This window comes from Osmia bicornis, chromosome 8, assembly GCF_907164935.1.
Source record: "Osmia bicornis bicornis chromosome 8, iOsmBic2.1, whole genome shotgun sequence".
Taxonomy (NCBI): domain Eukaryota; kingdom Metazoa; phylum Arthropoda; class Insecta; order Hymenoptera; family Megachilidae; genus Osmia; species Osmia bicornis.
The window spans coordinates 7,490,976-7,505,220 of NC_060223.1; the positions used below are offsets into that span (position 1 = coordinate 7,490,976).

Genomic DNA, 14,245 nt, shown 5'->3' on the forward strand with positions numbered 1-14,245 from the left:
GAACTGCGGTATAACTATTTACATACGAGGACAAAATGGACATTTCATAAAGTCCCTTTTTGTGTCCCTGAATATCGCAATGTTAAGCTGAGGTTACACGGACGTTTAAAATCCTCCGAATTTATACACCCACATTCTCAATAATACCAATTAGTTCCGTTTATTTCTAACATATCTTTCTATACTTCTATAATTTAATAATTATTTTTGTTATTTTGAACTGTAAGATAAAAAAACAATCAAAAGATAAAACTTATTCGTATGCAAATGAATAGTTAACGTCAATTATATAGACAAAGTCAATGTTATTCAACGCAATGAACAAGTATATATATGTATAAATAGTTATTTTAATATATTTAATGATAAATACAATATAGCGATAGATACGAAGGTTAATTATAAAATTTACAGAAAAACTTGGAATATTTTGTTAATATTGGAATAAAAACTGCCTGGAAAAAACAAAGTGAAAAGTAGAGAAACGGGGAATTTAGCACAGTAGTCCATTTGTACTAACTGCTTGAGTCAAAAGTTGTGGGTAATCGTGGCATTATGAACGAATCGTGGTTCACTGCAAATGTGTAGTGTCAAATTAACCATGTTAAAATATATATTCGGGATTGTAGAAACTAATTGAAAGTAATAGAAAATGGTGTCGATAATAAAAAAGCAACTGTTGAAACATTTGTCCAGGTATTTGTATGATACAGTTATTGAATAAGCCTTATCTTTTGTTCGATATGCAATTAAAAATTGCACCACCCTTGATAAAGTTAAAAGCATGTTATAAACATTTATATTTAGTTATGATTGATCTTATTTATTTCGCTAATGATAAGGATTACTCTTAAGTTACTCCTTTTGTTCTAATTTGTAACTATTATTTGTATAACAATCCACATATGATCATTTAAGTAAAAACTCCTCCATGTTATTATGTTTGTATTATGTACATTTTGACATGTTATTTAAATTAACATTAAGAAAAAAAGTTGTGACACTGTATCTTAATTGCAACCCAACTCAATGTTCAACAATGAATTCTTATAAATTTATAGGTTTACCAAGAATTTATCAGCTGATAAAATAAATCTGAGTACATTTAAAGGGGAAGGTGAACTAACGAATTTAGAACTTGATGAAATAGTTTTAACAGACTTATTAGAGCTGCCATCGTGGCTTAGGTTAACAAATGCTTGGTGCAATAAAGTTTCTTTTCGTATACAATGGACCAAGCTGAGAAGTGTTCCTATTTTTTTGGTAAATGATATGCACATTTGTATTTGTATTTATGTATTCAGATATGTAAATTTCATATTTTATATCTAAAATTTTCAATAGATTTTGGATGAAGTCCACATAGAAGTGGAAACATGTGAAGATTTAAGAGACTTAACTTCTCCGCAAGGACTATCTTCATACACAGGTTCTGCAAAATATTCTTTTATACATAAAGTAATTGATGGCATAACAGTGACTGTTAATACTGTATCTGTTACATTTAAAAGTCCTGCATTTATTGCTTCAGTTCAGGTATGTAATGTTACTTCATTTGTGTGAAAGATAATAATTATTACAAAATTATAATTTTTGTTATAGATGAATCGTATTGTTGTTGAATCAAAATCTGCAACATGGCAGCGTTGTGATTTAAGAACAACTAGAGTAAAAGATCCTGATCGTGGACAGTTACTTATTTTTAAAGAGCTAGAATGGCAAACAGTTAGAATAGAAGCACAAAGTACTAAGGATAAGAATCTTACACCATTACGTTTACTTACAAATCAAGCAAGATGTCGGATTACTATTAAAAAGAGAATATCAGGTTAAAAATATTTGAATTATGAATGTACGATATAAACTCTCGCTATATTGCCGGTTACCGGAAAATTCTTCAAATTGGCAATATAGAAAGAGCTCCTCCTACTGTATTGTCTTTTCTTTTGAGTACAATGGAATTAAATAATATATGTATTTTAGATTGTTTTGTTATGGGATCAAGACTGATTCTTATATTAGATGACCTTCTATGGGTTTTAACTGATTCACAACTAAAAGCAGCTCTTCATTTTATTGATTCTTTGGGGGGCTTGATAGAAAAAGCTACAATTTTAGAACGTAAAACTAAGGCAGCTAGAAAATTAGAGGTCTGTAAATATTAATATTATTTATGTTTCGTATGTGTTTAATTATATTAAATTATGATATTTGGATTTAAGTTATTGCCAGAATACCAAGCACAAATATCTCAGCAATCAAGAACAAAAACTCAATGCAATACTGCTATTTCAAAGATATTTACTAGATATGATGTGGTAGAAACATCATATCATTTTCTTTGTCAGAGAATTGATTTACACTTGTGTGATGATGCTGGTAGTAAGTAAATAAAAAACTTCTTATTATTTATTATACAGAATATTTCAATTGTTACCAATACTATTATAATATTATTTATTTTCTATTTAGATGGCAGATCTTCCCACCCTGATTTAAAAGATGGCGGTGCACTGCAAATTTCATTAATTAGATTTCAAATTGATTATTATCCATATCATTTGGCAATGGCTGATAGAAAACATTGGGCCAAATACAAAGAGAATGCTACACCCCACAGCCAATGGTTACAACAATCACTAACTTCATTTAGAAGTCAGTTTATGGATCTCATTGATTCTGGTAGAACACAACATTCTCCTTTATCTCGAAGTCAAGGAAATGTAACAGGTTTGTAGTTGAAAGAATGACTAAATAAAAGAACAATCGTAAAGCGATAGTACCGAGCACGCTAGCATTAAATAAAATTTCTTTATATTCAGTTAGTAATACAAAGGGTTCAGGAGAAAACTTAGAAAAAGGCAATCAAGCTCAAAACACAAATGCAACCACTAATGAGCAAAAAAAGTCGCAACATCCTAGTGGTAATCCCGTGAAAAATTATATCTTGGAACAGCTTGCCAAATTAATGACAACATGTATTATAATTAGAATTGATGACTTTACCTTGTACAAAGTAACTACCACGTCTCGCAATCCTGTACCGAAAGAATTTGTTACAGGTATGTATAATAATTTAATTAAATAAATTTATTTATTTACCAGGTTTGTTTCTTAAATTAAGAGATTTATATGAAATCCTTGCATAAAACCAATAATTATTTCGTTCAATAATTGCACAGCTCAAACAAGGAAGAAACACGCATCAGGTACAAACTGCTACTAGTTGTAGTGTACTTATATTAATAATGCATTAAAATAACTACTTAAACATTGCTTTGTGTTTGAGAAATTCTGTTGCTTTGCGTGTAATGTTATTACTATTATATATCTACTACACAAGCTAGTATTAATTTAAAACTTGATTTAGAAAATTTTCAATGATAGTTATAAATACATAATGAATTACTATGTATATAACTAGAGGTGTGCGAAAACCCGATGACTAATTGTGCTAAATGCAACCATGGTTTTAGATTTTAGATCCCAAAATGTGATTCGGGTTCTCAAAATTCCCGGGAATTTCGATATTTTTCGAGCCTCGAAATACATTTATATCGTTTAAATTAAAGAAAGTAATAAAAGCATATTTTAGCTTGTCCTATAAGTTTGGAATATTTAATACAAATGTGTTTACAAATCATTACATTTCATGTAATTTTTATAAATATATGAAACTTCATTGTCATATAGAATATGTTCCTAATGCATGTATGTTATTTAAAAAAGTGTATTCGTGTTATTGTTATGTTTTTTGCTGAAATAATTCTATTTTTCTTAGGTGACAGGGACAGATTTTGTCTTCCAGAGGATGTAACAATTCTTCATGCTGAATTTACATATTATTATTATCCCGGAGATATCACGTTTCCATGTAGGTAAACATATAACCATTATTACAGTTTGTTAATTATAATTATATTATAGATTTAAATCAATGAGTTAACATATATTTTGTAATTCTTTAGTGCCACCGCCGAAATTTTATGTCCAATTAAATCCTATTCAAGTGAACTTTGATGTTTGTTCCTGTTTGTGGTTTAATTCTTTTGCATTAAATTTATATCAATCTTTAATAAATAAGGATAATGAAGCAGCGCATACTTCCAATAATTTAATGTACTTTGATGTGAAAATTGAAGCTATACTTCCAAGAGTAAGCAGTGACATGTACCATGTTCATATATTTGTAATATTTCATTTTATTGTACTATTCAAAATGTGTTTATTATCATTATTAGATAGTTTTTGAAAGTCATCAGGATTATCCTAATCAGAAGGATCGGCCAAAGTCATTGCATATTCAAACTTCAAGAGCATCAATAACAAATGTTCGATCAACAGAAAGGTCTTCGAGAGCGGATTTAGCACAGTGTTTAAATTCTTTCCAAATGGGTCAGATGTTTTTTGGTACAGAATTTCCAAACAAATCGAATGATTTTCAGGTCGTGACAGATAAATTTTTAGCACATTGTGCAGGTAAAAATTGTATACACAAGGTGCTTCTTAATGTGTAGGAAGTGCAGCACAAATGGATTCAGAATACAAAAATAATGATATCTTTGTTTTTTTCAGGTACTGATAATATTCGTTATCCACCACCTAATTTTAGTAGCAATTCTGTAACTGAATTAATTCGACAATTACACCGAGAACTTTTATGGACAGAAGCTAAAGATGTATGGTGTTGCAACTTAGAGCCCGTTTGGGGAGATTTTCTTGGTGCCCGTGCGGTTGGACAAAATCGCCCGGTACCATTTCTCGATGCATTTCCTTTAACTTTATGGTGCTATATGTCAATGGATTCATCAGATTCGTCAAAAAACAAATTTGCAACTGCTGATATTCATGGTCTTGTGTACATAAGCAATTTAGTTAGCGTTCAGATAAATCATTATCAGTATCTGTTTTTATTAAGATTATCAGAAGTTCTATCAGAGATGGCAACGTATTTAACCATAGATTCAAATAAAATATTAAAAATTGATGCCGGTGGTTCACTTGTTATCGGCGCACTGATACCACAAGTAGAGGTAACTTTTGTCATGCCATCACATACTCCTGGAAAAGAAAATTCTGGAGGAGATTTAGAATCAGTTATGCCAGATTCGTCTAGTATAGCCGATGATATTGCAACTTCATCCACTCCGTGGCAGAATAATGCAGATCGAGTTGATTTTAGTAGAAAAAAAATTAACATAAGTGCTGATGTATTGACACCACAGAGTGAAGTATCATCAATGTTGTCTATGGATTTGATGCATTCTATTAACCAAACTCAAACTGTTGTAACATTCAAACAAAACGGAACGAATAAACATGATCAACAAATATTAACAAATGCAACACATGATAAACAGTATGTTGGAATAGAAGAAGAAAGAGCATTACCTACTGTGCGATATACTGATACTACACATAAACATAGTAAAGGGGATTCTTCTGCAAACACACCGTTTATTCCTAATAATTTCAATGTTGGATTGTCTTCTATGAAAAAAGGATTAAGTAATTTAATGACATCTATTGATTCAGCTTTAAAGGCTTCTCCAGAAGATGGTAGTAGTGATACTGTATCCATAAGAAGCGATGTTAGTTCCGATAGTGAAAATTATGTCTTAATTAGTCTGCAAGATCAAGAGAAAATGGATCCAATGTTTTCTATTGATAATACACTTAGAGTAACAGCAGTAGAAGAGGCTAGCGAAGTAGTCGAGGAAACTCCCGATACTCAAAGTGAAAAATCCATGGATAGTGTGTGTAAACGAAAAGATATTGTAAGTCTATCATTTATAATGTATAATATAATATAGTTGACAATTTTTACTTCTTTGAATAAAATCCCCGTTTTTTTTCTTAGGTATCGATGGTAACATTCAAATTATCTAAAGTTGAGTTCGTTCAACAATCTTGTGGATATGCATCTTCAATTAAAGTTCAAGTTTCGAACATTGGTAACGATGAATGTTCGTCTATTCCATGGGATGAGTTTCAGGTAAAATAAACTTATATTACTTCCAGTAATAAACATTTGCTAATTACATACAATTATGCTGTTTTTAATCCATTAGATAGATATAAATATTGAGATTTTAAATATTGTTCAAGTCAAAATTATATTGTTTTTTAGTATTTTTTTTTTTCCTATAATAATTTCATTAGAAAATTTTAAATTTATTTATACACTGTACAGACTGCTTTCTCATTATGCTAAGAATTGACATTCTTAATTGACATAAATTTAATAATTTATAGGAAGCATTGTCTCTAAATTTTTATTATAGTTTGTTCAAATATGAAAACTTTGAAAATATAAAAAAAAGTGATGCAGTATATTATTCAATTAACATTTAATTTTCATATACAGTTCTACTTGGAATGTATCAGTGACTGATATTTATTCTTAGTTACATATTTTTGTGTGCCACAGAATTTAAAAATTTTTAAGTTCTAGCTTTATATTACATACATTACAAACATCTTATACTATATATGTATATTTATACAATGTTTGTCTTTTAACTTTTTGCATGCTTCTCCTGCGTCTCTCCTTCTCTTGTGAATGTTTTTATGTGGCACTTGTGGCAGGTCAAAAGGAAGGTATAGGCAAAATCTTCATATATTTATTTGTATATATTCGTATATTTATTTATGCTTTGTACTATGTACATTTTATTGCATGTTTATTTATTTATTAGATTATCTTACTATCAAAAATTTTAATATTAATTCTTAGAATTAAATTGCATAAAATGAAGTAATATATATTCCTTCAGTTTATTTCGAAGTGATAAGTAGTAGCTTTCTGATTATTTGATTACTAAGTTGCATAGGTAATAAATAGAATTTTATTATTTCTATTTCTTTTTTTATAAACAAACGTTTTTGAAGTATACTTTCAGTTTTATAGTTTTTGTAGCTTTTTAATTTTTTATTTTTGGATACATGTTCTAAAATTGTGATAAGTTCATGTGGCATGGTATAAATATAATGCTTAGCTGGAATGAATTTAGGAAGCTTTCGATTTGCTTAAAATTTTTGCAATTAAAGATATGTATATTAATATATATTTTTGTTAAGATCAAAGCTACTACAACTTTTATATAAAGTATTGAAAAACCTAAGCAGTTTTTTATGTCTTTGAATAATCTTTTCTTTTGTTAAACTATTAGATATAAATGATATGCAATAAATTTAATTAAATATATAGTGAAAGCAAAATAAAATTTTTAACACTTTATTAATAGGAGATATTCCATGTAATAACTTTGCATCTAAAATTAGTCTTTTAAATGATATGTAATTTTTTTTTGTGTTAATTCTAAATTCATAGATGCATTGAGATTTTATAATTTAAAGAAATAAATCGATTTGTTTTTATAGTATAGCAGTTTAAATATATCAGTAATAGATTTTAAGGAACACCATATGTATTTTCATGTAAATTTATTCTTGAATATTTTCTCTTTGGTAGACAAAATTCAGTGCACGATCTAGAGGTTGGATTGAATTATCTTCAGATTCTAACTGTAGATCATGTATTAAACTACGTTTGGATCATGATTTAAAGAGAAAATCGGATGCTTGGAAGCTGTTTCAAGCTAGTCAAAATATAAGTAACAAGAATACACGCTTGCCTCAAAATCAGAATAATATTACTGAACAAGAAGTAGAAACTTGCAATATTGATGTGCATAACAAACAAGGTGTTTTGGATCTTTTTGAAGACAAAGTAGAAGTTAATGTTACCGATGTAACATTAGTCTTGTCAATGAGTTCAATAACTGGGCTTACAGACCTAATTGAAGATGAAATTATACCTAAACCAATACCATTACAGGTACATAAAATATTATCGTAATAAGTTTGCCATTTGTAACTGAAATTTAAATTTGATGATATTTATTATAGATATACTTAGAGGGTATATCACTGCGCTTAAACGAAGATCGTCCTCCCAATAATATAACTTCTCCCGGACCAATACCCATCGATTTGAATATATCAAAACTAAAGATAATACGAGATGAAAATGGCGTTTTTCATATTGAACCAGTTGGTAAGTAACAGTGTAAAATAATAATTTTATTATTATTATCTGCCACATGTAGTTTATATTAATTCTACGTATATATATTACCTGAACAAAGTAAATATAAATTATAGCGAATAACGTAGTATAGTATAAAAGATTATTAAAATATACTTAAGTGGCAAATTTATTTACGAATTTATTAATTTTTTTTTGTAATTAATACTATACTTTATGTAATTGTTTCTGCATTCAGATGGCCTTTCTAATGTGAGCATTGATGACACAATTAGATAATTAGTAGTAGCTTTACTGCTTCAACTATATTGTCTAATGAAACTACATATGATTAGAATCTTAGATGCGCACTTAATTAGGCATGTTTTATTCTTTCAAATTAAAAAATTTTTGCTTATTATACATGCTTATTGAAATTTTTATAGAGTATGTATAAATTAGCATGAATGAATAATCTGCAGAACATAAAATATTCTTATGTTCATATACAGTACACATATTAAAAATACTATTAATCCAGAATTAATATTAAATTAAATACAAAATTAGAAGCATACAATTTTTATGCCTTTTACCTATTTTTATTTTATTATATTCCTTTATCATTAATTTAATTAAAATATTCTATTTTTAGTAAACATACTGAACAGAAGTAATTCTCTCATGACAGTATCAGTCAGTGATAATCAAACAGTCCAAAATGTAGATCATGAAGTGGAACTTAACATTCTGAGGCAATCTAGTAAACAGTTAAAAATAGACAATGAAGGACTTCGACGTCGTCTTGATACTTTGGAAAAATTATCTGAAGAAAACGCAAAATTAATGCGTGTAAAAGAAGAATCTGACACAGTAAAATTACATTTAAGTGCAGCACAGGAAGATATACAAATGCTTTTAAGAGAGAAGAAAGCCTTGCAGGAAACAATTACAGAACTTCAAAATCAAATGGTCGGAAGTGGTACCCGTGCATCTTGGTCATCAAAAAGATAGCATACCAGTTGTTTTGATTGTTCTAAATGTTGTAGTTCGTATAAGTCATAATAATAATTTTAATAATTTCACGATAACTTTAATTTCATCATAAATGAAAATATATATTGAAATAATTCAGTTGATATACATCAGCGTTTATATTATTTGATTTTTAATTAAATTCTCTGACGCGCTAGAATGCTGAAAATTTCGTTGATATTCATTTTATGTATTATGTTTATTTTTAACTTATTTATCATTTGATCTATTATAATCATGTGAATTTCTATTCAGATCTGGTTTTATAAAGTACATTTATGCGAAACATACTACATCTTACTATAAACAAGTACAAGGCGATAAATAGCGGCAATAGTAGACAATGTTTAGTATCTCCATTGATAAAACAAGATAAAATTGACAAAATGAATATTCTGAGTATGTATATGTGTATTTGCGTATGTTTAAAAATGATGTATATACAAGTACGTTACAAATGCATAATATATGCATATCTGTTGCATATATAAAAATCAATACGTACATAATATAATTATAGTATGCTAGTCAAAATATTGCAATATATGTTTGGTTTTATAGCAGTGGTTGTTATCTAGTATATGTGGACAAAGAATTGAATATAAATTTTTTACCAATACTTTCGTTTTACATGTCGTAAATGTTTTAACGATTTTCATAAGCAACTTCTGATCTAATGGAAAATTGCAGTATATAATGTAATAAATGTGAGATATTAATGGATATTGAATGATGGTTTGTTGGAGCCTACATGTAGATTGTCTAGCTTGAAACTAATTGAAGTAGGAATGTTCGTATTTATATATAATATTTCGATGTTTCATTTCATGATTTTATAAACTATGAATATAGTAAATATTACTTTAATGTGATACACGGTGATAATATATAATGTCTCGATAAGACTGTTAAATCAACATTATATTATTTCCTGTATTGCCATTAAATATACCGATGGTCATTTACAATCTTATCTTACAAATGGATACTACTGAATTATATTAAAGCAAAATTATAATATATTGATCTACTACATATAATGAACGAATCATTTCATTGTAATGCAACATTGTGATATCTTGATGTTTCATCATTTAGTTTCAACTATGGGTTGCTGGTCAATCTTCTTGTTACAAAACAATAAGGTATTTTTATAGCAGGTATTGAAAGAAATGGCACTTAGATTTTTTTGACAATTCAAAATTGGGTTTGTAGATCAGTCTTTTCTACTAAACATTAACATAATTTGCTTAGAAAACAATTAATACAAGATATTAGAAAGAAATCCATTTTTATTTGTTATACAAGGTACACAAATTATCTTGATCATTTTCTGTGATATTTTTTAAAATTTAAGGAATTTATTTACTGTAAGATTACATTTATTTTTCGTCATTTTTTAAAATAAAAATAATTTTTTTTAATTTTATGAAGTTTATACTAAAGATTTTATATGTATTTTATATTAATCATATATACATTTTTCTTTATTTTTATCGAATGATAAAATAATAAATTCAGATCTTGTAGAAAATGGCCAAGATAAATGTATTATTATATGTAATTTATTATGTTACAGAAGTATATAAAATGTATATTATAGTGGAATTGACTGTGTACTTATAAGGATATGTAGATGAGTTGCATATTTGGGTATGTGATGGAACAAAATTATGTATTGAAGTTTTAGAGATTTTCTCAAAATTGAACAGTAGTATATTCTTATGGTGTATCTATTACATGGAATATCCAAACTTTGCTTACAGTGCATTTCAATTGTTTCTTCCTTATTCTTTGAGAGAAGACAATATTTCATTTTATTAAACATTATTGACTATTATGTAGTATTATAACAAATGATTTTGTTAAGAAAAATTTCAGACGTTTTTGTTTTTATCATTATTGTTTTTCTTGATTAATATTATATTATCAAGTTAATATTTATATCACATGTAAGGTGTATGTTTATTCTACATGTATGTTATTTGAAAATGCTAAGAAGTTAAAGTTTTGTGACTGACTATAAGTTTATAAGGAAATAAAATTGAAAATATAATCTTAATGATCTTTAAAGTATTTATTTAAAATACTAAGTATGTAACCTTTATTGTGCCTTTCTGTATGAAAATTATACAATGTAATTATGTTTGAATAATATGTGTTAATTATATGAAAAATGTATATCATTTTATTACAGTTATTGTGATATTTCATTCTGTTGAATATAAAGATGATTGAAACTGTATTTTTCAAATTTCATTATAAGGAAAAAATTACTTTGTAGTTTATTATTTTCAATTTACAATTTTTGAAAAACATTTTACATATGTAGGTACTTAGAGTATAATTATATCAACCTATGCCCCTATATCTAATAGAAGCATCAATTTGTAAATAATATTTGAATAGTTATGTGTAAATTTAATACAGCTTAAAGGAATTATTTTTGTTAAGTTCCTTTAACTGTTTTTTATATTTACTTTTTTTTAAATGTATATTATAACCAATGTATTGTGATTTATACAAATTTAATATAAAAATGAAAGTGTAAATAACTTAATAAAGTTCAATTTAAATAATCATCTCTATTTAATATAATAATTAAATTTAATGTACAGTAAAGTAGAATTAGCATTGATATATTCTTATTTTTGCAATACAATCAAAATTTATTTACAAATTTACATTTATTAATGTAAATACAATAAATAAGTGACTACAACTGATTGTGAATTAAAGCATCTGCGTACACGATCGTATATTATTTTTTTTTTAAATCAGTTAAAAGCAGCACAAAACTGAACAATTATTATTGTAATTGTTTGACAAACTTATATTATCTTTATCACTTTGGTAAATAAATTATTTGAAAAAAGTAACTGAGTTATCATTTAATTTACGCAATTTTATTTCTAAGTTATTTATGTAATGCTCGTAATTTCTTTTCTCAGCTTTTTATTTAATTGCCTTAAATTCTTCTATCATTTTGGTTATTCAATGTACTTAACTTTTTATGGGGTCCCCGATACCCCGCATGCCACGATGTCGGCATGCAAAGAGTGCCTTCGGGGTCCTAGATACCCCGGATGCCATGTCGGTATGCAGAATGTCTCCGGTACTACGGGGTTCCAGACACCCCGGATGCCATACTGTTGGTAAGTAAAGATCATTAGCAGTTCTTCGGGGTCTCTGACACCCCAAGATGTATCAGGTCAGCATACAGAAAGCATCAACGATGATAGGGGTCCCTGACACCCCGGATGCCATCATGTCGGTAAGCAAAGAGTGTCATCTGTACTTCGGGGTCCCTGATACATCGGATGCCAAAATGTAGTTATGCAAACAGTGTCACCTGTGCTTAGGGGTTCCTGACACCCCAAGATGATATCATGACGGTATGCAGAGATAGCTAGTGGTGCTGAGGGGTCCCTGGCACCCCGGATGCTATATTATTGGTATGCAAAGATAGTCACCCGCGTTTCGGGGTCCTTAATACCCCGATATGATATCAGGTCCGTATGAAAAGGGCACAACCAGTATAATTTTTTTCCAGAGTTTAGTTAATTTACTTCATTTATTTTTTTTTGCTTATTAAATAAGCTCATCGAAGGGGAATAACATTTATGATTATATCCCCCTTTCGGGTTTCAGCCAAGGACCCCATTTATTTTACTTTTTTCAGTTATTTATATAATTTTATCCCTCATTATAGGCCAGGATCGTCTCAGTATCCCTTACATCCCTGCATTCCTTCCATCCCAGCATTCCTTACATTCCAGCAACCCTTCAATACCGTTTTTTTTTTTTTTTTTTTTTAACGTGGTGGAAATCTTCAGAAAGACACCTTCAGCCCCCCTGGGGAGGGGCCGGAGGTAGTGTGGGATTTTTACCCACTAAAACCACCACGGTGGCCTGCACTAGGGTGGAAGGGAGGGTGCTTTCTCCCTGCGCCATGTGCCAAACTCCGCCGACATCGGGGGCCACACCCGATGCCGACAATCCTCGGGCCGCGTGCAATGGAGACCGGGGCCCCAGCCCCGGACCCCTACGCAATTCCTTTACATCCCTCGTTCCGTTACATCTATGCATCCCTTACATTCTTGCATTCTTTTTATCCCTTCATTCTTTCCATCCCTACATTCCTTTCATCCCTTACATCCCTACATTCTTTTCATCCCTACATTCCTTACATCCCTACATTCTTTCCATTCCCATATTCTTTTTATCCCTACATTCCTTAAATCCCTACATTCTTTTCATCCCTACATTCTTATGATCCCTACATTCTTTTCATCCCTACACTCTTTTCATCCCTACATTCTTTTCATCCCTATATTCCTTATATCTCTGCATCCCTTATAATAAATATATTATAAAGACTGCTTCGAGTAAAGGTAAGTGAAGGTAAGTAAAGGTAAGTTAGAATTTCGCGAAAATTTCGAAAAAGCAGCGCCCCCTAGCGGCAAAAATTTGAACTAAAATTTCGATGTCGATTCAGCGCCATCTGGTTTTGAAAAAAGGAACTAAAACAAGTCGAAATTTTGGCCCTCTAGCGGCAAAAATGTGAACTAAAATTTCGATGTCGAATCAGCGCCATCTGGTTTTGAAAAAAGGAACTAAAACAAGTCGAAATTTTGGCCCTCTAGCGGGAAAAATGTGAACTAAAATTTCGATGTCGAATCAGCGCCATCTGGTTTTGAAAAAAAGGAACTAAAACAAGTCGAAATTTTGGCCCTCTAGCGGCAAAAATGTGAACTAAAATTTCGATGTCGAATCAGCGCCATCTGGTTTTGAAAAAAAGAACTAAAACAAGTCGAAATTTTGGCCCTCTGGCGGCAAAAATGTGAACTAAAATTTCGACGTCGAATCAGCGCCATCTGGTTTTGAAAAAAGGAACTAAATTTGTATAAAATCTCAGGCCTTATAGCCGCAAAAAATTTCAACTCAAAGGGTAAGGGTTGTAAAGGATATAGGCATGTAAGGGATGCAGGGATGTAAGGGATGTTGGGATATAAAGAAGGCAGGAATGTGGGGAATTCAGAGATGTAAGGGATGCAGAGATGTAAGGAATGTAGAAATGTAAGGGATGCAGAGATGTAAGGGATGAAGAGATGTAAGGAATGTAGGGATGAAATGAATGCAGGGATGTAAGGGATGAAGAGATGTAAGGATTGTCGGGAT

The 14,245-nt window shown here is 29.6% G+C and overlaps 1 protein-coding gene across 5 annotated transcripts; it reads left to right on the forward strand.

Moving 5' to 3' along the window:
- The first annotated feature begins 225 nt into the window (after positions 1-225).
- On the forward strand, positions 226-9,164 carry LOC114877950 (UHRF1-binding protein 1). 5 transcript variants are annotated; one of them, XM_029191157.2, is made up of 19 exons: positions 226-325; positions 415-696; positions 1,062-1,263; positions 1,345-1,536; positions 1,603-1,828; positions 1,984-2,150; positions 2,223-2,382; positions 2,473-2,730; positions 2,823-3,062; positions 3,183-3,209; positions 3,782-3,874; positions 3,969-4,156; positions 4,242-4,479; positions 4,576-5,777; positions 5,861-5,995; positions 6,589-6,600; positions 7,475-7,840; positions 7,912-8,059; positions 8,685-9,164. In XM_029191157.2, exons 2-19 carry the CDS (start codon positions 653-655, stop codon positions 9,041-9,043), a joined length of 4,257 nt encoding a protein of 1,418 aa, XP_029046990.1. In that variant the 5' UTR covers positions 226-325; positions 415-652; the 3' UTR covers positions 9,044-9,164. The 5 variants fall into 5 exon arrangements, with proteins under 5 accessions (XP_029046990.1, XP_029046994.1, XP_029046991.1 ...); XM_029191161.2 differs by lacking the exons at positions 226-325; positions 8,685-9,164 and adding an exon at positions 8,289-8,548 and having other exon boundaries at positions 349-696; XM_029191155.2 differs by lacking the exon at positions 226-325 and having other exon boundaries at positions 351-696.
- Positions 9,165-14,245: the final 5,081 nt, after the last annotated feature.

Coding starts and splice junctions, on each gene's coding strand:
- LOC114877950 (XM_029191157.2), top strand. CDS start 653: ATGGTGTCGATAATAAAAAAGCAACTGTTGAAACATTTGTCCAG. Junction 3,063..3,182: donor ACCGAAAGAATTTGTTACAG/GTATGTATAATA, acceptor ATAATTGCACAG/CTCAAACAAGGAAGAAACAC. Junction 3,875..3,968: donor CGGAGATATCACGTTTCCAT/GTAGGTAAACAT, acceptor GTAATTCTTTAG/TGCCACCGCCGAAATTTTAT.